Below are 27,653 nucleotides of genomic sequence, written 5' to 3'. Positions count from 1 at the left end.
GCCAGCCCTCTGGTCGCCCGAGGTCCCTATTAGGCGCGCCGACAATATGTTATGAATAGTACCTATTATTTATGCAAAAGCATTCCATTCATTACTGTAAGCTGCGATATCTACGATCCTAAAACAAATAAGTTAATTACACGTAAACAATTACAAGCTTTCGAACGTTCATTTCTTTCCAATGTCACGCAACCCGTGACCTTAAGCAGTTATTTCGATTCATTGAACGTTCCCGCCGAATAAAGTGCTAGAACGCTGCAAGTAAACAAGCAACAGGTGGTCGCCATGCTGAAAGGTCGAACACCTGGACACGTATTGTAGGTATGTGGTATAGACTACCACCAACAGATGCTTTATAAAAAAAAACCGGACAAGTGCGAGTCGCACTCGCCCACCGAGGGTTCCGTACTTTTTAGTATTTGTTGTTATAGCGGCAACAGAAATACATCATCTGTGAACATTTTACTATCTAGCTATCACGGTTTTTGAGATAAACCCTGGTGACAGACAGACGGACATACAGACGGACAGCGAAGTCTTAGTAATAGGGTCCCGTTTTTACCCTTTGGGTACGGAAGCGTTCTAAGACCGTGATGTCATCACACAGTAGCGGATGAAACAACGCGTCAAAAGGATCTGCCACCAAGGAATACTTTTCCAAATAGAGATACTGAGATACATCTCTATAGTTCGCGTTCGAAACTGTTTGTTATATACAATCGAATTGTTCTACATATAGAGCCATATCTCATTTAATTAAGCTGTTAGATAATGTAAGATACTTTTTATGCATAGTTTGATCCGCTACCTTTGATGCTGACTATACATACAGCAATGACGTCCCATACAATTAGCTTTGTCGAGCTTTTACGAAGACAAGATCACCAAGAGCGCCAATACCATACATTGGCGCTATATCATTTGTATAGTACCACGCCGAGAACCGCACGACTTTCTTCATTGTAAACTAAAACAGTTTATGTTTACCCCTAAGAGTTAAATTATTTATATTCATATTTGTAATTTATAAGAGCATAGCTCGGAAAGTGTATGTTATATATTTTTCAGTAATCAATAATCATATAATAGTCATTGTATTCACTTAATACTAAAAATTTACAGTAAGAAATATTTATTAATGTTTATTAGACAAAATTATCCAAGCTATGATAAAGAACGGCCGCACTTTTATAAAAAAAATACATTTATTTCGGACAATTTGGAATCCGTATCACATATCAAATATAAAATATTAAAAATTAAAATTAATATTCAATCAACTTTAAAAATTAAAATTAAAATTACAACATTGTTTAAATTACAATTAAAATAAATAATTAAATTAAAATTTTAAAAATTGATTGATAAAAACGAACCTATCAAATTAAATTAAACATCTTAAATTAAATTAATTATTGAGGCTAACGTGCATAGAGGACCAGTGCTTCAGAAGGCCACTGTCCCACCTAATACTAGCCACGACGGCCAGGAGGCTGTGGCGGCTGTCGCGCACCCTACCAAGCATCGCGCATGGCTGTATATTGTGACTTCTCATCCCATACGCTGCGTCTAGTAAGCAAGTGGTCTGTGGTACGTAGACGTGCTATTTAATATGCAACACCACACACCACGCATGCTGATTATTAATGCGTGAGTTCACTGGGTTGAATGAAATAGCACAACAATGTCGACTTGTGCAAATAGGCCATTCTCCCTCTTCAGTTTATAGTTGTACTGTGGCCGATCATAGTTTACTTGCAGCAGATATATCGCAGCGGCCAGGTTTTCACAAATATCTGAACAAAGTTGAAAGTTCACGTGCACGTTCTGATACTTTTGGGCAACTTGGCCGCTTCGACGTATCTGATGGCGCATGGACATATTTATGATTCTGTTTATTAATTATTCGCCTAAATATTCTTAAAATCAAGACCCCTGACGATACAAAGTTATTTGGATATTTTAGGTGAACGATATACAGGAATTTATTAATAATAGTAGGTCTTTTCATCTGTGTCAGATGTTTTAAGCAGCATCCCGGTAACGACACTTGCGTTCGTGGCTGTGTAGCCCTATGCGGGAGAGGATCCCTCGTCCACACGCGGCAGGTGTATGCTCCCCCAGGTGGGCGGGGGTTGGAGGCCTGCTCGTGGCGCCCCAAGCGTTTTTCGTCGCTGCGTCTTTCAAATAGGTGAACCAGGCATCGTCGTGCTTGGCTTGGCCATCATGAACAACACGTCGCCACATGGGTCGGTCTACGGCCAGTTTTTGCCATGCCCAAGCCACCTCAGTCGTCTCTTCTTTAGTAAAAAGAGTAATTAGTAAGAGTAAGTAGTTGTATTTATTATACATGTATGTAGTAACACATTCATAAGCTACACACACATAGTGTATATGACGCACACCTAAAACTTGTCGTCGCCAAAGTTGACTCAGTTTTCGGTAACTCATCCCATTGTGACCGCAGTTTCTGTCATTATTATCATTTCTATAAGTCAGTATTTAGTTTAAAAGTTTTTTCCGTTTTCATAGTAGGTATAAAGGAGCCCGCCTCACAGAACTACACATGTCCACATGACGAGGGTGCTTCGTAACTTCAGCCGTCATAACACTGATACCGCCGTCAATTTGGACGGTTACCGAATATTGTAAACGCATTACTAACTTGTACATTACGCACACAATAATATATCCAAATTTTAACATTGTTAAATAATTTTGAAACAGCACTTATCTAAGTGTTACTCACGTTTGGGGTATAGTTTAGTTTAGTTTATTTATTTCATAATGATAAATTACAGTATAAATTATTCTTAAACATCTATAGGTATATGAATTTATATTATGATCGTCAATAATTTGGCACGCAAACATATAATTATAAAATGTCAACAATGATAATCAAAAACAATACAAATTATGAAAACTAACAATTTATAAGTTAAAAAGGTATTTGAAAATTACCGTCAAATTAGAACTTAATAAATAATGCATGGTCACAGTCCTGACCGCGTAAGCTGAAGACGCGGGTTCGATTACCGCCTCGGCCACCGGTGGACTTGGTCACTTTTTCTTTAGTGTATGTTATCTATTTCAGTTTGTAAATAATGGAATACATGTCAAACAAAAAAGGTATCTCATAATGATCGTCATACTAAAACTAAGAGCAGTAATAATAACAGTTCAGAACGAATGTAAAATAAAATCCATTTTACATAAACTATAATGTCAAACAGTTATTTCAATTTTAATTCCATTTAATTATTCGTCTACTGAATATAAAGGGTTATTCAATAAAAAGTTCCTCAGAATGCTTCGTCAGATAATTCAGTTCTTAATTCAGCGGGTAGACGTTCGTAATAAGTTGGGCCCATAAAGGGGCCCACTGACTATTAGTCCGCCGGACGATATCGGCCCGTCAGTTGTTCGGAACTGGCAAATTTTTGTTCTAACTGACAGGCCGATATCGTCAGGCGGACTAATAGTCAGTGGCCCCTTTACTCGCGAATTCTTACATGAAAGTGGCATGCGACGCGGCACTGTTCGCAATATTCCAGTCGATCTGATAAATAAATGCTTAGTACAAATAACATTTTCTCAAAAATGGACGGCAAAGTCGACATTGCCGGTTAAAAAGTAGGTCGCGAAGTGCGTAGTTTATGGTCAGTCAAAAAATTAAAAAGTTAAAAACATTGCAGTCTCGTTTTCGGGACTGCAATGTTGCATACAAATTCCATTATTTGTCGAGTTCCAAACTTTTTAAAAGTTGAAGTGGGCATATCAAATGAAGGCATAGGTCCATTAAACAGCCAAACAGATGATCAGTACTTATTATTATAATGTTGGTACCGCGACTATTTAGGTGTCTCAAATAGGTTGGCGTATTTTCAGCAGAAAAATACACTTCCATTTTTAATTAAAAAAATAAAATGGCGGCAAAGCAAATCTTTTTACTTTTTTCTGTGAAAATATATACATAAGAACGTTGCTTCTGTAAAATATTTCTATTGTATTTGCATTTATTGCGCCATTTTTGAGAAAAGCACTATATATGACTCGGCTGGAAGGCTACTTGCAGGCTTCGGATTCAATTAAACGGACTCCCAAGGTCGTCCGTTTAAAACGAATCCTCAGCCAGCAAGTAGCTACTTCCGAGCCTCGACAATAATGTACTATTATTGCTCCGTATCGACAAAAGTTATCTACCATAAGTATTAGTAGATAAGGTTCTGTATATTTCCTGTTCCCAAAGAACATTTTAATGTTTCATACCGAATCGAACTTTCTTGGTCATATCCATTTACTACAGGTGTTATTTCAAAACCTAGAAAGAATGAAATTACTAAAGTACTTAGCATTATATTTCTGTTCCTGAAAGGTATTTTCATGGCGCCACTGGCTGGTCTAACTGGATTAGCTCTAAGCCGTTTTGAGCTAAACACGGCGGGAAAACTTGGCACCGCAGCTTGGAACAGCTTAGACGAGATTGGAATAAAGTTTTAAGATATCATCTAAGATGTTTATAAGATATTCTCTTCAGTTTATGTTTATTTTGGTTACTACTCACGCTTACTACGGTTTTTAAAGCGTATTGATATATCGATGAACGTATAATATATTCGTTGAAGTATTAACAGCAACACTATTATGGGTAGATCGGTGATTTTAGGTTTAGAATTTTTTAGTTAATAGTGAGGACGATGGTGTCCAAGCGAAGTTGCCGTTTCGGCACATTTAAAAATCATGTTTCGGCCGAAGGTTTAGTTTCGGCCAAAAAATGCCGAACATTTCGGCTGCGCCAAAGCTGTATTTTCGGTATAGTTCGAAGTTTATTTTTCGGCCGAGGGTTCGGTTTCAATTTCAGCAAAAAAAAACTGTTTCGGTCGGACACATACCTTAAGGGGCTACCTGAGGTTTTCATCGATTTTTGACAAGTTTTGAATAGTATCTCCTACTTTTGCACTACATATAGAATTATAAGACAAGCGGCTATCGGTTCTTCAATCTTTTATCTCCATGTTTGTCTACCGGATTGTGAAAAAAATGAATACTTATTTATTTATGATTGTTTTATACATTGTCTAAAAAAACACTTTTTACGTATCTCGATTGCTGTGAAAGATCTTACTTATACGAAATCTACATATTTGGACGATTGGATTTATTTGTCTTAGACGTCTCTAAAAAATTGTCTAAGGTTTTAATTTTAAACTAATTAACACAAAAGTTATGGTCAGAATACCAGTTTTTTGGCCTAAAATTGTTCAACTTTGATGCCAAATATTTCGAAAACAATGAACTTTGAAATAAATATGGAATACTATATTGCTAAAATCCGTTGCTGTTAATATGATAAGCTACAAAAAAACATTAGAAAACTAAGGGATTCAAATCGAAGGTCATTGGGGCATGGGATCCCCTTAACTGGTTGCCAGTACCGGTTTAACATATTCATCGATGCTTGTGACTATGATAAATGTAAGGATTTCTACTTTTCTACCTAATTTATTTCTTTTTTTGCTTCTTGAAAGTAAATTGGGCAAGGTAGATATCTAACTATAAATGTGTCATAAAAACCGGCCAAGTGCGAGTCGGACTCGCCCACCGAGGGTTCCGTGCTTTTTAGTATTTGTTGTTATAGCGGCAACAGAAATACACAAATACATCATCTGTGAAAATTTCAATTGTTGAAACTATCACAGTTCATGAGATACAGCCTGCTGACAGACAGTCGGACAGCGGAGTCTTAGTAATAGGGTCCCGTTTTTACCCTTTGGGTACGGAACCCTAAAATACCTAATCATAGATGGGAATTTATTTCAGTAGTTTTCAAAGAAAATCAAGTAACACAAGTTTAGTATACTGGAAAACGACGGAAATAACTAACCACAGCCAACTTGGACTTCGCTCTTGGCAGTTGCAACTTGTTCAAGGAAAACGCGCGTTTTCGTCAAAGTTGGAGCGAACTATTGGCTTCACACTAGTTTTCCTGCTTTAAATATCTACTATTGAGTATTCGGCTATGATTTAAGTAAAACTATGCATTAATAAAAAACTTTTTAATAAACAAATTAAACCGCCGAAAAAACTGAAAAGCAAAAAATAACCTTTTTTATTTAACCTTAATAATTAAGTTTGGAAGGTAATTTAAGTATACCTAAGTAATTTTGAGTCGGCGCCAATCAATCAAGGCGAAGAGGCATATCGCGCCGCGCCGCCGCCGCGCATCACGCTTTACGTAATTAATTAATTTACTTGTTTGGCGTCGACTCAAAATTACTTACGTTACTTTAAGAACTTAATTAAACGTTTAATAAAAAAGTTTTACTAGTTTTTGCTTTTTAATTTTTGTTGGCGGTTTAATTTTTTTGTTAAAAAGTTTATTTTATAATTTTTTGTGGCTATAATCTACTCACCCCTATTTTCCCACCCTTAGAGTAGGAATTTCCAAGTTTTTATGGGACCAACTTACCCTTTCCAATAAAAAAAGAATTATCAAAATCGGACTTTCTCTGTGCAGTTACGTTCTGTACCTTGTTATCGTCGCTTAAAAATTGAAAGCTCTCGTTGATTAGCACCCAAATTACCACTTTCGGGAGCCAATCTTCCCAGAATTGCCTTATACGGTTCCATTTTCCAATAATTACTTCTACCTCTATGAATCGCTTGTTAAAGGCTCACAGGTCTATGATGATTGCCAACAAGTAGCTAGGTCTGTAATTCCTCGCCAGTCTGCCTGTGACCACGAACGTAACGTCACGTTCGAAACGTCAGGCCATAAATAAACGTAAGTTTTTACGCGATTAAGTCCCGTGTTAGTTTTAAAATTATGAAGTAGCTAGTTGCCGACAATAGCTTCATTTACCCTATTTATATTAGTGTACACTTTGAAGTTCGTTATAATAACGTTACCAATATGTCTAAAAAGGTTCGTTGCCACCTTGATTTCCTAATTTGACAATGACTTAGAAAGGACACGAAATAATGTCATTTTCTTAATATTGTGTGTAATCGTTTTGAGTCGGAATATTACAATTTTATGGCTGGGAAATTACTTTCATGTTGTGATTTGTGGAAAAAAATAGGTAAATAAGATAAGCCTAAAATGTTAGATTTAAGTTGTGTAAAATATGGGTTGCTAAATCAGTGTTTGTCATGCTGATTAATGAATTTGTTGATTTGTAACATATATCGTGCAGTGGTCATTATTTCTACATAACCTGATTTTCATCCATATCGCTTGTTTTTATATTAATTGCTGCTTATTGTATTATACTTATGTGATATTTTTTATTCCATCTGAAATTCTTATAATAATAAGACATAATAATAATATTCTTTATTGTGCACAATGAAAACACGATTAAATTAACATAAAAAACTAATTAAGTAAGCAACAACAGGCGGTCTATCCCTATGTATGAAAATATATCACAGTTTAATTTACTCGATAATATCCAACATACAGTGCTTTAATTCTAGAGCAATCATCTGCCTTTCACAGAAAAAAGTTAAGCGCAACTTTCAAAGATTTGTGATCTTTGTTTTTAATTCCTTTACGTTATTCACGTTTAATTTATATCTGTTTTATTGCATTTTTGACATTGACTTTACCTCTAACCGAGTCTGGTTAGGACCCTAGAGACCACAATTTATCGTTTTATGTTTTAATGTACATTGGCTTAAATTTATGTACAGCCTAAAATATTGTTTCGATTCCACGTGGATTCCACTTTGACGATGGCTAAATCATCGACAGTATCGATGGAACCATATTCTCTCTCTTATCCTAGCCGACTGCATTATATTCCTTAGGTGCGGGAACTAAGCTGGTTCGCCCGCTAGTGCGCCCTCATGTGACTGCAGTAGCCAATCTTCGTCTGTAAAGATTGAATTAAATTCTCATCATCTCATGTTCTAAACTATGGTTTCCATTGTTACAGGTCTACAGTTGCGCAGCATAGAGGAGCCGGCAGGTGGCGCGGGCGGCGGTGTGCCCGCGGCCACCTGCTACGATGCGGAATGCGCTCGCACTGAGGCCTGGCTGGACGAGAACCAGGAGTTTGTGCATGATTACTTCTTAAGGTTGGTTTTTTACTATACTATGATGGAGAAATCCTCGGCAGGGGAATAATTCCAGGAGATTTTGCGGAAAATTTTAGGTTCCAGGGTATGAGGCAGAAAGAGGCGCGCGCGATGATGGTGTGCTCGTGGCCTTGCATGGCCACTGCAACCTGCTACTATATACCTATATATCCTAAGAGAAGTAGTTTAGGTTCTGATCTGAGGCCTTTGAGTGGGCAAATGCATTTACGCACCGTCCCCCCGGCCGCGGGAAGGCCATTGATGGGGAGGGGGGGAGGGTTAGAACCGCTTCATCCGCCACGTAGCTTAGCTGGAAAAGACGCTACCGAGATCATCAGTTATTCCAACCAGATGCTCCCAAAACTATGACATGGAAAAAAAGTGTATCATGGAACTCACTTAATGTTTCTTAGTCATAGTGTTGATCTTAAAACATTCAAGCTTCAATACTTGAATCGGGAAGTAATTAAATGATCAGCCATTTTTAAAACTGGTCTGCAAAAAAAAATCCCTTAAGTCATTTGGACAGCATACAAAAATTTGGCTGGCAATGAATAAAAATCGAGCTACAACTCTTGTTCAGCATGTAATTCACAAACGTTCAACGTTATAACCAATATCGATCTGCATAATAAATAGTTGAGCTGCAAAATTATTATTTCGTGGTCGGCAAGATTTAAAAAATGGTTGGTAGAAAAAACATGTCTAAGCAGTTTAATTGAGACGTATGCTTATTAAAGGAACGGTAATCTGATATAACAAGGTGGGTTATTTTTTTTTTTCTTCTTTAATCTTTATTTAGGAAAAAAGGCCTTCGTCGCTGAGCGATGATGCCGGCCTCATAATAATTACATAATATGATTAACGTCTACAATTTAACAATTTGATTATTAAGTGGTACAATTTAATAGTCTGCTTAGATGTAGGTTTAGACAACAAAATATCACATATGCCAACGTCAGTTAGATTAAGTTCATCAAAATAGGAATATTTTGCAGATCGATTAAATGATACCCACTTGAATCTAGTAAAAAGTCGATAGTATGGAATTTTTTTTGCCATTTCTCAACAAGAATGCGACGGCTCCTCTTATAGAAATATACATTGATTGAGAAAGTGCAGAATTTCTACATCTATACTATAAATAAAAAATAAAATAAAATATCGTTTATTTCAGGCTTTCAGCCCATACTACAAGCACATGACGACACCAAATAATAATAAAAGCAAAATAAAAAGAAGAATGTCAACAATGATTACTAAAATATAACTTAACTAAGTACCCTACGTCATTTAGCCCAGTTATGGGACACTGGTGCATGCAATGACAACCAGTGTCCCATAAATGGACCGTCAAGCCTGTCGGCGACGACTGCCAGAAGGGCGCTGCCGCTGGCGCGCACACGCCGCGCTGCTGAGGTTGCTCTCTTGCGCATGGTGGCGTAAAAACAATCCACACGCGCCTCCGCGAACATTCCCGAGGCGCTGCAAAACCTCGGCAAACGCAGCAGCGCCCTTAACGCATTATTGTATTGAACACGGAGAGCGTTGTATGCCTTCTGTGTGTATTTAACCCACAGGCTGCTCGTGTAAAAAGTGGTACAATATGCACGGAAAAGTGTAATTTTAACGTTTAAAGAACAACGAGCAAACCTGCGGGCTATCATATTGGCTCGGACTGACAACGCTCTCCGCTCCCGTTCAATATCTTCGTCGTCCCTAAGGTCGTCAGTTAGCACATGGCCCAGGTATTTGAACCGATGAACACGCTTTACACTCTACTCGTACAATTGCTTTTGGAGAGGTTGCCCTGTTTGTTTAAAGGAAAAGTATTTGAAAGGCATCGTTAATACCTTAAATGTTCTATTATTAATTGTTGGAGCATTATTTCGATCTACTTATTAGACTTCTCATGTCACTGTGATAGACAGATTTGTGCGCTAAGTTTGCCAATATTAGAACATATTGTCTTAGCACGATTGGCGTCTGTCATGAGCATGGGTTAATTAAATAGTGTAGCGATATTGATATAGATCTTATCATAGTATTAGTTATTTGGCTACATTCTATTTTAAATATTTTTGAACGAGCGAGCGAAGCGATGTGAAGTTCTTACATTCAACTTGGAACACACGGCTGACACATAAATTTGTTCTAATTTAAATGAAATTGGGCAACCGTGTAGATGAAGGCATTATATTTTAGTCATTAAATTATGAGCAGGCTCGATCAAGGGGTTATGGCGCTAGAAGAGCCTAGAAGGCCAAAAAGCTATTTGTGAGAGGTCTTACTGTTTTGGTTATCTTATTTGCAAGAAAGTATGGTCGAGTTTGGTATCAAATGAAAGTGCCCGGTTTACACATTTAATAATTTACGATATTAAAATAATTGGCAGGATAAAAACGAAATAGTTTAAACATATTATAGGTAGGTATTTGAGATTTGACAAAAAATATTACGGCTTACGACAGACACAGTTTATTTTAATCTCTATGGTGACTTCTACAATCGCACGCGGTTTTCGATCCTTTTCCGACTTGGTAGGTGCATTCAATTGATCTAACTTTTTGGCAAACCGCGAGTTCTCCGTTCGGGGCGAACTAAGTTTAATTAAATTTTCATATTGGTAAATTTCGCTAACTTAGCGGTTTCACTCACGTATTTTTAGTCACTCGCGAGACATGTTTGGGAGAGCCTACGTCTCCATTTTCAAGCACTAACAGTGCCTACACTAACTACCAGAGTAGCGGTCACTAAAAATACGCGAGTGAAACCGCTAAGTTAATATGTCTCACGATAGTTTAAATTCGATTATTGGTACATTTCATTAAAAACTGGCCCGTTCAAGTGTAATAGACATAATGCTTTCTGTGAAATTAACTGATACTGACGGTAATACTATTAGTAATTCTGTGTACTGACCATGCCCTCATAGACATAGACATAATTTATTGGTAATAAGATATTACAGGTCACAATTGCGTCAGGTCATAAACGCTGTGACCTTGACTTAACCTCAGAGATAACACCAGATACAGTTACACCAGTTTTAGTGTAAGCTGCATGTGGCTGCAATACAAGCTGCATTTTTAATAAATTTACGAAGTGATCCGTAATCACTTAATAATAAATTAGTAATTTTCAAGTTGCATCACTTGTATTCAGATGGAGTAGTGACCTACGAGCATAATGGAGCTTCCATCGCTTGCATACCAAACACACGGGCTCCCAAAACTCATTAAAACACGATAAGCAGACATAACTTTGCATTGTTGCCGTGTTGCAGGTTTGCCAGTAGGTATAAACTTTGGCTTTTGCTGAAACATCATGGTTTGTGTTAGTTCAGAACTCGGGGGAAGTCGTAAACATGAAATGGATGTTTCAAATCAAATTATCTGCCATGTTATTAATTAAACCGCTGACTTTTTGACAATTTAATGTTACGAAGTGACTGATCTTCTTGAGCCACACTTTCGATTTGACCGTATATTTTCAAGAACTATTTATAGTCATTTCGTGTTATTTTTTTTCACAGAATGATGCTACGTAACGTAAATTGTTTTCTATCGAAACTTTATGCTGGCAAATGAGGTTGCTGCTGTCCACCGTATGGTTAATCATTGAGGTTGTGTAAAGCGTTGTCCGCCAACAACGTCGATAAGCCTATCGCAAGCCGTACGACTGTGGGTTAAGCCGTTCATTACATGCATATATATATTGGCCGTGCCATGTCATTATTAAACGGCATATGCGGTAATCCTGCGGATTCAGAGCTCGCTGAACAATTGCCTGCGAGGTCACACGAAAAAGCGTTCCAGATTTTCTAACCAATAAATATTTAACACACTCAGTGTGATCTATAAGAGCTAAGCCATAAGTATTACACCGTGTCCAATAAATCCGTATACACATCTTTTTACCTTGGCTCTAAAGACATACCTACGAATAGGCCATCAAATTCTTATTTTAAGTAAAAAAGTATGTTGACGTTATCAAAATACAATCACTTCAAACGTCGATTTGTAGTTTGCTTTGTATCCATGATGAAACTGTTTTGTGAAACGATTGTTAGAAAATTTTGCAATGGCGTCAGCCCCGGTGCCATTTTTAAGGCGTTAAAACCTCTTGGAATTAAACACAATCTAGTTTACACTACAATCAAAAGGTATAAAGAGACCTCCTCAATAGAAGACAGGAAAAGATCCGGTCGGTCAACGTTCAGCTAGAACCGATACGGTAGTCATGATTGTAAGAGAGCGACTTCGACGAAAAAAACACCGCTGTATACGAATATTAGCTGCTGACCTGAAATATCCCAAGGGGAGAGGGGTTGGGGGGTCGGTGCACAATATTTTGAGGGTGGATCTTGCTTGGATGCCATGCTTATAAAAAACCGGCCAAGTGCGAGTCGGACTCGCGCACCGAGGGTTCCGTACTTTTTAGTATTTGTTGTTATAGCGGCAACAGAAATACATCATCTGTGAAAATTTCAACTGTCTAGCTATCACGGTTCATGAGATATACAGCCTGGTGACAGTCAGACAGACGGACAGACGGACAGCGGAGTCTTAGTAATAGGGTCCCGTTTTTACCCTTTGGGTACGGAACCCTACAAACGCAAAGTAAATGGCATTTTCGAAGCTACCAAGGAAAAGAGAGTGCAAAGATCTACATAATACTTTCTTGGCACGCAGGTGACGAGTTTGTTTTTTCTGACGAGAAACTGTTTGAGTTGGAACAGCCTCATAATGCCCAAAACGATCGATTATAGGCACCATGGATAGAAGACATTCCGGACAACCAGAAAAATGTTCCTAGGTTCCAGAACTCACCTACGGTCATGGTGTGGGGTGCAGTATATAAGAGGGGTAAACTACATTTAGTATTTATAGATAAAGGCGTTAAAATCAGGGACCGGACAACCCTTTCCGCGATAAAACCCTTTTAATGGGCGACACTTAAACACGGCTAACACATTGAAAGACTTTCCCTTTTGAACTGCAAGCCCATTCATACCCCTACCTTTGACTAACCCTTACCGAAAAGCTAACCAAAAATAAGGCTAGCCCTTAATAAGGGTTACCCTTATCTTTAAGCGCTTTTTATAAAGGTTTCCCTTTGCGTGAAAGAGACAGGATAAGTATATATCTACGGTAGTGTATGAAAAGGAAAGAAAATACGTGGCTAGTCAAAGAACGCCGCCGTCGCCGCCGCCGATCGCTCGGATTCGAAGTAATATGTGCTTTATGAACAAGGTAGACGACTTAAATTAGCACGCTTATATGCTAAAAGTGAAGCCCTTATAAGGCTAACCCTTATAAGCAATATGCAAGGTGTTGGTGAGCGGATGATAAGGGTTTTGTAAGAGTATTTGGGCTACCGATTACTCAAATGTGGTAGCTTTATATAAGGGTTTTTAAAAGCAAAACAAAGGGTTTCGTCTGGCAAAGGGTATGGTGAGTTAAGCCTTATGCAATACCCTTATAAAACCCCGATAAGGGATAGCGGGCCGGTCCCTGGTTAAAATTAACGCGCTTTACTATTAAACCGAGGTTTTGGAGAAGATTGTTGCCCCAAATTTAAAATGTATGTTTTGGAATGAATCGTAGTAACTATTCGTACATTTATTTTATACACTATTTGTACTGTATTCCGACTTATTGGACACGGTGTATATTAACAGGATCGCCTTTTTAGTATTATTATTGGTACGACATTATTATTCTTGGGATATCTACTCGAAGGCGTAAATATCACCAGACTATTCAACGGAGCCACGAGGTTTTGTCGCCTATATACCTATATATATAAATATGTTAGTCTGTAAGATATATGTAATATGGGTCTTGTTGCCTGATTTTAAATAAAATAAATAAAAATATCAATCAAAAATGTATGTAGGTACAAACAGCAACACCATATGTGGACCTTATTACAAAAGGCATAAGGTCCACCGATGTAAAGTTAACAGTGTGGGCGATTTTACATGCACCCAGCCGCAAAATTGTATGACCACTTTATGCATGACTGTCGAACCTTCTACGCTACCTAGTACGCTGGGCTGACAGGTGCCATTTGTGAGGGGTTCAACCGGCCCTGAAACTTATTAATAACTGATTTTTTTTGTATATCATCCGAAAATTATTACCCAATTGTAACAAGTCGCGTTCATGTGCAATAGCAGTGAGTGATTCGATAAATCAAACTTAATGTGCACAAGCGTAATGAAACTAATGAATGGCCATTCAATTACTTCAATTACATAAAATATGTAAATGTCCACCCACGTTCATTTAATGACGCGTTATTTTGGTGGAATGAGATAATGCGTTGGTAGTAATTTGAATAGTTCGTGAATGAATATACATAGTTTTCGAATTATGTTTCTTATGAAGGTAATGTTACTACAACGTTTAAAGAGTTGTCTCCATTAAAAACATAATTCATGTATATCACGCTTTTTCATTTCTGCTCATTGCGTCAATTGAATAGTGTTGCATATTAAATTGAATAATTATTTTCAGGATCCTATACCTAGGTTGATTCATTAGAGTGCGAGATTTGCAATGAACTGTCAAAATGATTATAGTATAAAATCCACGCCAGATTTCTTGAATTAACTCATTACATCGATACTTTCCTTTCCTGTTTAACCTTTTCGCCGCCATTGACTTGATATAAACAAAGTCAGTATATTTCGTGCTCCACAAGCCACGACTTGATATGTTATACGGGTTGTCTACGTGCAGTTTTTGACATGGCGTTGATGACAATGATGACACTTACTACTATTACTTCATTGACGTGGCGGCGAAAGGGGTAAGGTTCATACGAACGATAACGAGGTTTTGACATTAAAATGGTGAACATGGCGTTTAATTGGAGGATGCTTCATTCCCCAATGGTATCCATCCTCGCGCAATTCTCGACCGCAGCCGAACCACCTTCAAAAGTAGGCCATGCCGTAATGAGATTTCAAGCTTTTCGAGCTTTCTGACGTAGCACGTGGTTACAGTTTGTTTATGTAAAGGCATCATACTTCGGCGAATATTGATTTGATAAAATACTAGTAACAATATGAGTATTGTACCCATCTATCCGATTTGGATTATTAGTAAACAGCTTACTAAATAATTGTAGACGCTTCATCAAATCATCACTGGAGCTTAGCTCTTACAAAATATGAAGCTTCGGAGGTGGTCTAACACAAAATCTGTTCCGCTAAATACCAATTATAGGCATACGTACCAATTATAGGCATTTTTTACGGTGAAAGAATTTTATACTAAGTTTAACATGAAATGATTCCCAGTGTATTTTATTTTATTGACATTTGTATTTTTGATTTTTAATGGGTTTTTTTTTGACATTTGTATATATAACTATATTGTGTGTTGTGTATTTTTAATTTTATTTGTATTGCAATTTTTGACATGTGTTTTTGACATTAAAGATTGATTGATTGATTGATTGATTAAGGTGTTAATGAACAGGGGACGTGTAAAACTTTCAAACAAATACAAACTTTACAAAATCGATTGTTATAGTATCTAGTTCAAAGGTGGGAGTTAGTTAATATCCTCTATCTTGCCTATATAACTATTTAAAAGTTTCTTAATAATGTTCTGTTTTTAATACCTTACCTAGCTAATAAATATGCTAGCACATATTTTGAAATATCTGTTATACAAATGGAAATAAGAATGTTGTGATGTGCTATCGGACCACAATTTTCATTTTGCAGTCATTTCTTAGCTACAAATTCAACACTTTAGTGAGCATCATTAGGCTCCTATATAGAGCAGTGGAGGCGTGTCGCAGCTTGTTAAAATGAATATTTAACTTGAGTGCCGTATTGAGTTTGGAACTCCGCACTCGTTAACTCCTAAGTTCACCAACTTGATTTGCCAGTTCCTACAGTTTTCCGCCAACATTGTAATCTTCCGTTGTACTCAGATACGGTTAAGTTTATTTTAAGCTCATTTCCTAAACATTTTAATGTTTAAGGCGTAACAGTGTTCGTCTCAGCCCGTGTACGTTGAAGGCGGTTGGTGTTTACAAGTTTCAAGTTATTTTATTAAAAATAGGAAGTTATTTTAGTCTTGTGAAGTATGTTTTACATGCGTTTACGGATCGTGTATAAAAGAAGTATTGACTAACGGTGTTGCTGAAATTAACAGATAAGACGTGTGTCTTTGATACAAGTAGTTTTCGACATACGTTTTATGACCGGTAAAACATTCTTAGGCCATAAAAAAGAAAACAGTTATACCTATTAGGTGTGATGACATCAAAGAAAACGTTCTATAGATAGTTATGGCCTGATCTGAACAGATATGATTATGAACAATTGCGTTCTTAAAGGAAATGTCGTCTGGTAAACAAACGTTAGCTGTCTCGTTCCTCAGAATTGTCTTGATCCACGCGATGACAAGTAAATTACAGTGATAATTTTCTTGTTTAATAATTTACACTGTTATAACCAACGGCGTCTGGAACCCACCGAGGTGAAGCGGTGCAGACTGCTTGTTTACAACTTTGTGATTGTGGTTTATGTGAATGTCTATTACCAATGCTCACGTGTCACGCGTTTGCAAGAATGCACTAGTTGACAGTTAGTCTACATCTGTCAACCAAGCGCTGCACTCTGCACTGCACTGCAATTTACTTTAAACGTTCACTCGTAGCATCAGATAGAAAAGTGTACCTTAACAATGAAGTACTGCCATTTAGAAAGCTATCCTCTTAAACCTGACCGCATATTTAACGCGAGGTACGTCGATGTTGAATAAGTTTGAAATGCTATTTGAAACGGGAACTAAAATAGTGGTTGCGAGCGTAACGTAAGTGAGCATCCATTCGAAGTAAGCGAGTGTTTTCTGCTGCTGTGACCGCTGTATTGAGATTCCATGGTCGGAAAATAAATGACTCTTGACTTGGACGTTGATAGTTTAGGCCTTGGTCTCGGGTTATATTGTAATGACGTTGGACGCGACATGAATCTAAGATCAAAGACTTATTATTGTTTTTTTTTCGACAGGAAAGCGACGCGGCAGGTGGTAGACGCATGGCTGGTGTCGCACGCGACGCCGCCCAGCGCCGAGCTCGCGTCGCCGTCGCGGGCAGGATCAGGCGCCACCACACCTGTCAGGTCAGTATGATACTTGCTCTTTTGATCATCAATTCGCCTCTCTCATATTTCAATACTTTTGTTTGACTTGTATTATTTATTTATTTACACTATTATTTTTGTGTAAAATACCGTTTATATAGGTGGAGTTAGAAAGAAAAATCTAACTAATATGGTTATTAACATTTTATTTACTTACCTATTATTAAAAACGGGGTATCAATCATGTCATGTGTATATGAACTTAATGCTATTTTGTACTAATCAAGCTTTAGACAAACACCTTGTTAGCGGGATAAAATACAGAAATAACTAAACGGAAGTTAGTATTTCAATCGTAAATTACGTTGAAATACTTTAAAACCCTCATTTTATTTTACCCATTCATTTCGTATTTGTCCAATTAGTAACTAGAAACTACTATTGGTAAGAGTTTTAAATGATTAACGGTTAGTTTCACTAGACTTATATTGACCGGGATATAGACCGTGTTTACCTTTTGTATTATTTATGAGCTCCCGATATTTCGACGCAAATTCCGACGTGATTACCTTTTCTTCTTCTTCCTAGCCTTATATCCCATTTACTTGGGGTCGGCTCTCCTTATACGGCGTCGCCAGGAGCGTCTGTCCTGGGTCGTCTCTGGTGGTAATCTTTTTTCTTTAAGGTTCTTTTTTACAAGACCTATCCATGTTATCTTGGGCCTTCCGCGACCCCTAGGCTTTTCACTCATCTCTAGCACCTTTCTCGTCATGTGGTCTGGTGGGCGCCTCATGACGTGGCCATACCATCGTAGTCGATTTTCGGTGAGCTTTTCTTCGATTGGCCTTACTCTGAAACTGCCTCTAACGTGGATATTCCTAATATGATCCAACAACGTTACTCCGCCAGCCCATCTCAGCATCCTCATCTCCGCAGCATGCAGTTTCGCGACTTGTTCTTTTTTGAGTGGCCAACACTCAGAGCCGTATGTCATTGCCGGGCGCACAGCTGCCTTATAAACTTTGCCCGTGACGTGATTACCTTTTGTATTATTATAAATAATACAAAAGGTAATCACGGTCTACATCCCGGTCAATATAAGTCTACTGTTGGTAAATTATTTTCCAGCCTTGATAAGCACTTGACTAGCAAGAAGGTGTTTAGTCCTGCCTATTGTAGAGAACTGCACTAAAATGTGCATTATTATGGACATTAACCGTTAGTAGTTATTACGCCTACCTACTGCCTGCTGCTTATTGTACTGTAGCCTGCGTGTTATTGTATAAGCCTACCGATTACAACCCGGAAAAACATAAAACCCAAGTCTTATTTACATACACAGCGTGAGCTCTGAGTACTCTTGTTCGATAGCTTAAAAAAATACTTTCAGTAAGAGCATTTTTCCAGACTGCCGACAACCCCATGCACACCACTATAGCGAACATGTCAACAGTCAACACAGATACTTATTTCTTGTTCTCAAGTTCGTTCACCCTATAACCCGATTTTCTCCTCAAAGATCGGAATCCGGCTTGTCTGAGTAGGTTAATCCACAATAAGGTATAAATAGCCGCCCGTAATAAGCAAAGCTAAGCCCCGTCATTGTATTCAACTCACGAATCGAGAGAAAACTCATAGAGCGCCAACCCTCCCGGGATTACCTCGAATACTCGAACCTACCTTCCGCTGGGGAATGTGACATGTTAACAAGTGCCATTTTGATTTCTGTCAAAATCATGGCTCGTATGTGATCTTGAATTCTTGATCTATGATGATGTGCAAATTGAGGGTTCAGGTTTATTTATCTCATTTTATTCGTGAAAAATACACTACTATGGTACATGTAGTCTACACTCTTACACTTGAGGCATATAGAATAGATTGCTAAACAAATACAAGTATGTATAACCTACACTAACGTTACATTAACTCAAATATATATTATTTTACTGTTCGAGTTGTATGTAGTATGTACCCAAAATCGCAAAAAATAATAGTTTTATACATTACAGCACTTTGATGTTTCATATATAGGTTAGCCAATATTTTTCGCGAGATTGGGGTAGGTCTCATAAATCTCATAATGGTCTCATACCACAATAAATGTTCACCTCACTGGATATGGGAAACACCGCATGCATTTTAAAGGCAATAGGCAATAGGTTGGCTGCTGCATCAGTGTATATACCTATTTTTGCAGATGTCCTACCAAATGAAATATTTTTCTATAAGTATTGAGTTAGTAGTTAAGTCACATAAATATTATAGTGATAATAAAATATTAGAATTCCCGAGCTAGATCATCAATAAAATGCACCAGACGTCCAGACACTTCTCATCAATCTTCCGGTTTGCGCTGATCTTATGCCAAAGCGTTTTCCCCTCCGTTGTTCTACTTCCACAGACATGACATGTTTAGACTTGTCTTCCCCTTGGTAACCCTAGTTTTTGGCAAAACTCGCAAACCTCGTAACTCCATTTCAACACACTAGGGATTTGCTACCTTAGCTAAAAATACCTAAAGTTGCAAACCTAGTAACTCCTCCGGAAGAGTTACGAGGTTTGCGAGTTTAGCCGAGGAATAAGGAACGCCTATAATAACATACACAAAAAATATTCAATTAAACAAACAGTTTCTCTTGTTTTGTAATTGCTTTCCAGGCTACCCTTTCCGTATATATATATATGCTTATCCATTCTCGCTCCGATCTGCCAGGCACAGAATCATAACTGTATGAATAGTTAACGACTTACGAGAATTTTATATCGTGCTGACAAAGATAACTTGAGTTGATGACTAAGGTTAGGTTAGGTAAATAAAATGCGTCAGTGTCTGTAAAATTTATGATAACCATCATCTTTCATAACTGTGCAAGACAGTAGTTATTTTCTGATTTATACTGATTTATATAAAGGGTCAAAAATGGGAGAAAAGTTCAAATCTTAAATGTTGGTCCTTCTTATCTTTAATCTTCTTGTGTTTGTCAAAGTCGTGCAAAGTCTGTAACTAGATTGATTGTTTTATCTACTTTACTGCTTAGTTTGTAAGTTTGTATTGTTTGAAAGTTACTGGGTCTTTGAATATCATGAAAACCACCAAAAATGTAAAGTAAATAAAGGGGCCCACTGACTATCAGTCCACCGGACGATATCGGCCTGTCAGTTGTTCGGAACTGTCAAATTTTTGTTCTAACTGACAGGCCGATATCGTCCGGCGGACTGATAGTCAGTGGGCCCCTTAAGGTAAAATACTTAAAAACTCAACGAAGTTCTAAAAATGTTCCGTAGACTAGCCAGGTGACAGAAGTCAACGTTGTCTGGCATTTTGGTTAAAAAAAACCGGCCAAGTGCGAGTCGGACTCGCCCTCCGAGGGTTCCGTACAAGTTTAAGTTTATTTTATTTTTTGTTTCTTACTTTATAGTATTCTGATTTTTCCCCGTACTTATAGTGTAAGAAGATATTACTTGCCAAATTTCAAGGTCAACGGGAAGTACCCTATAAACTTTGATTCCCTTGAGAGTGTCGAAATATACGTTTTTTGCGGCATATACGGCCTATCTATTTTTAAGTTTGATTTTTTACAGCTTCAAGGGGCTGTAGACTTGAGTATAATTATGGTTTTAATTTCAACTCGATAGAGGACGCGTTCCCGAGATATAGGGTCTTGACAGACAGACGTACGGACAGACGGACGGACGGATGGACAACAAAGTGATCCTATCAGGGTTCCGTTTATTCCCTCCTGTAAGGGAACCCTAAAAAACGCTATTTCGGGCAAGTTCGCGCTTTGGAGTGCACAGTTTTAATTAACTATGGAATTACCCGTTAAAGGAACGATTTACCTTTGCAGGACAATGAGGGCTTTGAACGATGTCAGTATTTAACCCAATTCCGTTTTATTTGGTGTCAAGTTACAGTTGCCAAGATAGGATTGGCTCTTGCCGGCACAAATTGTTTGAGTACCACTTATTTAATTAAGACCCTGTTCAGACGTTTGAAGTTATCTCCGTATTTCGGTCTTGACCCAATGCACTCAATACTCTCGAAGCGAAGAAAGAGTGATTCGACATCAATAAAAGCTTACCTAGATAACGTACCTAAATTAATTTTAACTTCATTAACTAGAAAAGAAACCGTGTCATCTAACACACCAATTTTTATCCAACTGTTTCCATTCCTGCGAGTGATTGTTTGTTTAAAAACTGCTGCATTTGTAAAATGGGTTAAAGTCTAATAAATCCAAAACGACATTCAAAAGCGATTTGGAGCTTTTCCCAAATCGCGCGGTGTGTAAACAAAGCGAGAACAACTCTTCCTTATCATCTTATCGGATATTAAATTACGCCTGGCGTGTGTCCAGTACGCCTAATTGCTGATTTACTTTATGTCGGTCTTGTCACCACTAAAGTTGGTACTAAATTCCATTGCAAGAACAGAAAATTAGTTGTTATTACATACCCCTTAATATATTTTGTTTATGATACACGTGTTTGGCAATAGAACGGAAATATGCAAGAGTTAAATGAAAATGTGAATCACTAAATTCCTGGATTTTAATTACATGCATTGCACTATAGTTCAGATATTACTGATTCATTTCAGCTATATTTGATGAATGTAGTGTTTTCACAAATATATTTCAATAATTTTAGCTCATATCTGCTTATTTAAGTCAATTCAGACAAGTCGCGTGCGAGTTACGCGCCTTTGTCATTAGTTGAACACTCGACGTCAATGTTTTTGACGGTGTTATAATAGGAAATGAGTTGATCTTGTCAAGAATATTGTGTTTCAATCATTTTTGGAAACAATTCGAAATAGGTAACAGGTATTATCTTTATTTTTTGTTTGTATCGTATATCATCTCCATTATTATTCCTCGCACTTCGCCCCAGAAACAGTATCGTTATCTAAAAGACAGAACGCATTTCTTCGGCAGGAAGATATCGGCGCACGAGTTCGAGCGCGGCGGACTGCTGAAGCCGCTGGTGACGACGGTGGACGGCACGCCGACGTTTCTCGGCGACCAGCCGCATGCCGCGCCGTCGCGGCCGCAGCGCCGCTCGCGACATGAACTGAGGCAGCTGGATGAGAAAGAACTCATATTTGAGCTGGTGAGTTATATAGTCTAACGTTAACGGGTCTTCTTGTGTAGAAATTTGTACACGGGATATTAGGTTTACATACAGATGATTGGACTTAGCAATCTGTTGATGTGTTGATGGAACTATGCCAACTAGGGGCGTAGGTCTATGTTTTTCTATAGATAGGAGGCGCTGCTTGGCTACATTTTTACGCTTATCCCTTAGGCTACTGTAGCAAAAATAAATTCGTATAAAATTAACCACATTAGATAAGTCGCAATTTTTAAAACTCCCAACTCCTCACAAGCAAGCCTGATAAGAAAAAATTGTGTTGGTTCATTTCGTATGAAGTTGCGAACTCGATATTCTTTTTTCTACTCCAGCATTCTTATTTAATTTTGTAGATTACTGCCAGTGAGATCGAAATCAACTTCATATAAGAAGTGCGGCGCGCGGGGCCCCGGCGCCCAGTGTTCTTAGGAATATTCATACAATATTATGCATCGTGTTTTTTTATTCTGACTTCTAATGGGCTATCTATAATAGTAGTTTATGAGACTGCTACATAATGCCTAATTATGTACAGTTACATACACTGCTTTACCTACTCACATATTATAAACTTTCTAAGTTCACTTACCTCATATTACAGCCGACATTGGGGCATAGTTGCAGTGCTCTCTGGCGGAATTCGCGGATATGAAGTGGCGTCTCCGAAATATCTTTATCGCACATTTTACACGAAACTTTTGCTAGAGTTACTTTAAAAACAACAAAACGAATTATTTTTTACCTACAAACTACCTAATTTAAAGATAAACTGCACGTCAAATGGCGGCAAAGAAAACTTTTTTCACGCATTTCACGCATCCGTATTTTTTTTTTATTCAGAGAGAAACTAGAGTGGGGGTCGATTGCCATATCGTTCGATACCAACTAACAAGCGAGATTTGTCAAATTTGTATGCAATTGACATTTCCTTTCGAATAAAACGTTATCTCGACTGATATTAGAATAGAGGTCAATTTCTTTGTTTTTCAGAGATGTTCGAAATTTGAATAAAATAATATTATCGAAATCGATGTTATTATTTAGCGATGATAACATTTTCACAGATAAAAAATTTGCTGTAACAAAACAGTTTATCTTAATGTTGGTCATTATTTACGGATTTTGAAGGCATCATAGAGGGTTTATGATATGTGTGTAGATAAACAAATATTTACATTGATTTAATGCATAATTTTAGGTGTTTGCTGCTGTCTGAGAAAAAATATAGTGTGCAACGGTACAAAGTTCGGCTCTTGTCGCTTTGTAACAACAAAGGTCATTACTGTCATTAGCGACCACGAGAATTACAATTTCATATATATATCGATTAATTTTATAAATCTAAGTACACATGTAAATATCCATTATTTAATTAGGCAACTTACAGATTTCTTTCTTTCTTATATGCTAAACACTTAATTAAAATATGGCTCACAGTTAACTCCAAACCGCATTTATCACATTTTTTTTCGTTCTTAGTGATAAGATAGGAATGGGTTAAGTTTATGTGTCCTATTTTTACCCGACTGCCAAAGGAGGAGGGTAATGTTTTTTTACATAGTAATAGCGATTTGATCTCTTCTACACGTGAATGGTATCAGTGGGGTTCCAAAAACTGATTCTCTAACTCATGATAAATCACTTGTTTCCAAATAAATGATTTATGAGTTACCACTTTTCCAATAATTATTCCAAAATGTTTTGACACCTGATTTGATCAGTTTTTTCTTCAGTGTAGCTGGATTTAATTAAATAATCTATGTGTTGATTTTTAGTAGCGTTTTTAGCCTCGACATCAGCTTTTTCATTTCCAATAATCTCTTGATTTCCTGAAATCCAAATGAATTCAATTCTGAAATGATTTTCTAATAGGTCAATAATTTTTTATTTAATATGTAAAACAAGTGGATGAAAAGGGCACTTTGTGTAACTACTTCAATAGTGTGTTGTACCCTTGTAAAACTTAGGTGTACTGACATTATCCTCTCTACAAGCATTTGTATTATAAAGCGAATACGCAAGTTATTTAATTAAAGTTTGAATTGAAATATGTTTGCCAAAACAATGTATGTACATACATTTATATATAGATTTTGTATATAGAAACGTCAGCCGTTAAGTTTAGTAATTGAAACTCAATTCACTCAGTGAGTCGTTGTTTGTTGTTTGTATTAATTGACGAGGCAAGCAATTATCGGCGGCAAGCTTCGATTCATTTACTACATTACCTACATTACCTACATTAAATAATGGTCACTGCATCTCTATGAAAAAAAAAAATGAAAATGAAAAATGTTTATTTCTTTTAAAACATACAGGTTATTTTACAATGGTAAAGATCTCCTAGTAGGTATACAATACCTGTGGCAGGAGATCCTGCTCATCCGTTATGTTACGAGTAGTTACCTATATAATAAAAATAAATGAACAAAAAGTACTTATATTAAGTAAGATTAGAAGCTTAAAAATAACAAAAGGGAAATTGCATGATTTTGTGTAAGTACATACTTAAGTGTGTGTGTGTGTGTGTGTGTGTGTGTGTGTGTGTGTGTGTGTGTGTGTGTGTGTGTGTGTGTGTGTGTGTGTGTGTGCGTGTGCGTGTGCGTGCGGGCGTGCGTGTGTGTGTGGAGTTATATTGAATGAAGGAGTCCTTCTACGTCATTGTAATTTAAGGTTCTTATCCATTCAGATACTACTTTCTTGCACTTATATTGTTGTAAAGCATATATGTTAATTTTTTTATTTATTCTATTATACAAATGTGGTGATAGTTTGCTGAGAATTTATAGAGATGGAAAGTCACAAAAGGACTAAGAAATAAACTTAAATGTTACTATATTTTTTCCTTTTTTATTGTGGGACGTACCACATTATTAAAATTTAAAAATTGTATATACAGATATATGTCAATCACAATGAAAATACCAACGAAGATCATCAAACTCTGGTCAACGTGGGACTCGAACCCACATCCTTGGATTGCCGGTAATGCCGGTCCAATGCGTTACCAATTGCGCCAGCTGACCATCCGTCAATCAACGCGAATTTAGTCATTGCAACTGTGACCACGTCACTAGCGACATCTGCATATTAAGGTTCACAACCTTGACCACCTGTCCTCAGAGGTGGGAATTTATAGACTAAGAATAAAATTGATAGCTCATTAGAATTCTACCCCTCTGTTACAAATAGATACTGCCGAAGAAAACTGTTGAGGTATTTATGTCTGGAAATTGGTTGTGTTTGGTTAGACCTTATGGTGCATTAAGTATTGAGTCAATGCGCCTTATAGAAGCAGAAGGTTTAATCAAAGTTTTCTGTAGTTTCAGTTTCACTAACAGTCGCGATCACAATTCACATTATCTTTATTTTAGCTTACTTTGCCGTGGAATTGCGCAGACGGTTAAGCTTTTTAGTCTAATTAAGGTTTTCTTTATCAAAAAGATGTTATATATAAATAAATCAGTAGCTTTCTACACCTCGCCGGTTTCCTTTGCTGACTAATGAAGCAGCTGGGCGCTAGCAATCTTGACTTTAAATACCTATGTAGACGGAGACCTGCTTAAAATACGCTTTACACGGTTTTCTATGCCCCAAGGGGCCTAAAACATCCAGTCAGTATTGTGCAATAAACGTTGAAATGTCCCGTAATCGCCATCGGTTGGCTTACGTGTGTACAAATTAGTCCCCGCCGGGCCGAGTCACGATAATGCGGGTCAGCTGATAATGAAATGTCAACAACGTTTCCGTAACAATGTTTTAGCGGGCGGCCTATGAGAATTAAAACTTATTAAGATAGGTACATTTTTAACCCTTCAGTGATTAGACTTTTCATTATTAGAAGGCTCTGCTGTAAACATTTGTTTCGAGTCACACCCAATTTTGTACTATCCTCTAGTCGCCCAGAGGCCTATAAAAAGGTCCGCCATTCCATTGTATTATGATTTAGATTTAGATTTATTTATTTCATAATATTAAATTACAATACATATTATATATTATTATTTAATTAATAGATATTATTATTATTATTAACTTCATTTTGACATTGTATTTGTCAAGGCAAGTTTTATTTTGTGAAGGGCTTGAGGTTATACTCGTAAGTGTTTGGAATAACAGACTCTGCCACTCTAATACTATTGCTACATTTAAATGGCGAATATCGAACAAAATAACGTTTTTTTGTTGGGTGGGCGGGTCAGACCCCGTTCATCAGTTGCGCGGGCGATTAAGTTTTAGAAAAAACAACGTAATGTAATATTGAGATCTGTAACAGGTATAACAATAACAACTAATACATAATTAATTACTATAATCAGAAAGCTCTATATTCGTTTGCAATTCACCGTCTCGTCAACTTGCAATCGGTTGGAACGTCGATGTCGCTCAGCACTCGCAGCAGCAACAGCCTTAGTTACCAGAGGTCACTGGCCGTTTGGTGGACGTGCTCGTAATCTCATCTGAAGTGTTATTATTTCAAAAACAAATGAACGTGACTGTCTTGAGCGTACAGCTGTTAAAAATACACCAAGCGTATAAATAAAATTTTACACTATTGTGTTGTCATTTTTCTCATTATTATAAGTGTCGAAAACATAAGCTTTTGATTGTCGGTACATTTTTTGCGTTTATTTTTTATCTGTAGCCACGTTTCGTCTCATTTCGTGCGAAACCTTTCATTTTGGTTGGTTCGACACGCACTTTTTCTAATTGGTGTGGCTAATATGAGGGCCAGTATTTTTTATTGAGGAATATAAGGAACCACTTACCTCATGGACGAAAACTATTGAGAAGGATATGGAAAGCCTTAACTTACGTAAGGAAGACGCTCAGAATAGAACGGCCTGGAGACTCAGAATGAGGAAAGGCGACCCCGTATAACAGGGAAAGGTAAGGAGGAAGAAGATTAGGAGAATATAAGGAACAAGATTGACAAACTGTCCTACTCATCTCGTTACGGTTCTTTGAGTGCACCGGAACAGGACTGATGTCATTCGACTCTGACTATACAATATGTAGTATAGTTTACACACAACAATAACGTACACAGATCATCGTACCGCCGTGGCCACGTTTGATAATGATAAACGATGCGCGCGCGCGGGTGCACGTGCACTGAAAGCAACAAGCTTATCTGACCTTTAATGGACCATATTTCTTCACTACACATACGGTTGATAAATAGTTATTTACGATACAAGTGCGGAAAGTAGGAAATGCGCAACGAGTGGTGAATGTGGTGATAATAAAACACGACCGAACCGATTGTATTAAATCGACACGAGTTGCGAATTACCTATACGCAAGTGTATTGTGTATT

The 27,653-nt window shown here is 37.4% G+C and overlaps 1 protein-coding gene across 9 annotated transcripts in view; it reads left to right on the top strand.

The window, feature by feature from the left end:
- The window catches only part of LOC134746637 (dual 3',5'-cyclic-AMP and -GMP phosphodiesterase 11-like), a 220,759-nt gene that overhangs the window by 91,638 nt on the left and 101,468 nt on the right, over positions 1-27,653 (top strand). For 6 of the 9 annotated variants that reach the window (XM_063681091.1, XM_063681092.1, XM_063681090.1 and 3 more), the window contains exons 3-5: positions 7,944-8,085; positions 17,126-17,236; positions 22,120-22,312. In XM_063681091.1, the coding sequence (XP_063537161.1) occupies positions 7,944-8,085; positions 17,126-17,236; positions 22,120-22,312 (446 nt within the window). The remainder of the gene's footprint in view (positions 1-7,943; positions 8,086-17,125; positions 17,237-22,119; positions 22,313-27,653) is intronic. The other 3 variants (XM_063681094.1, XM_063681096.1, XM_063681097.1) reach the window with 1 other exon arrangement.

Source organism: Cydia strobilella, chromosome 13 (genome assembly GCF_947568885.1).
Source record: "Cydia strobilella chromosome 13, ilCydStro3.1, whole genome shotgun sequence".
In the NCBI taxonomy this organism is placed as follows: Eukaryota; Metazoa; Arthropoda; class Insecta; order Lepidoptera; family Tortricidae; genus Cydia; species Cydia strobilella.
The sequence above is the reverse complement of the archived record's forward strand: the minus strand, read 5'-3'. Positions and strand labels throughout refer to the sequence as shown.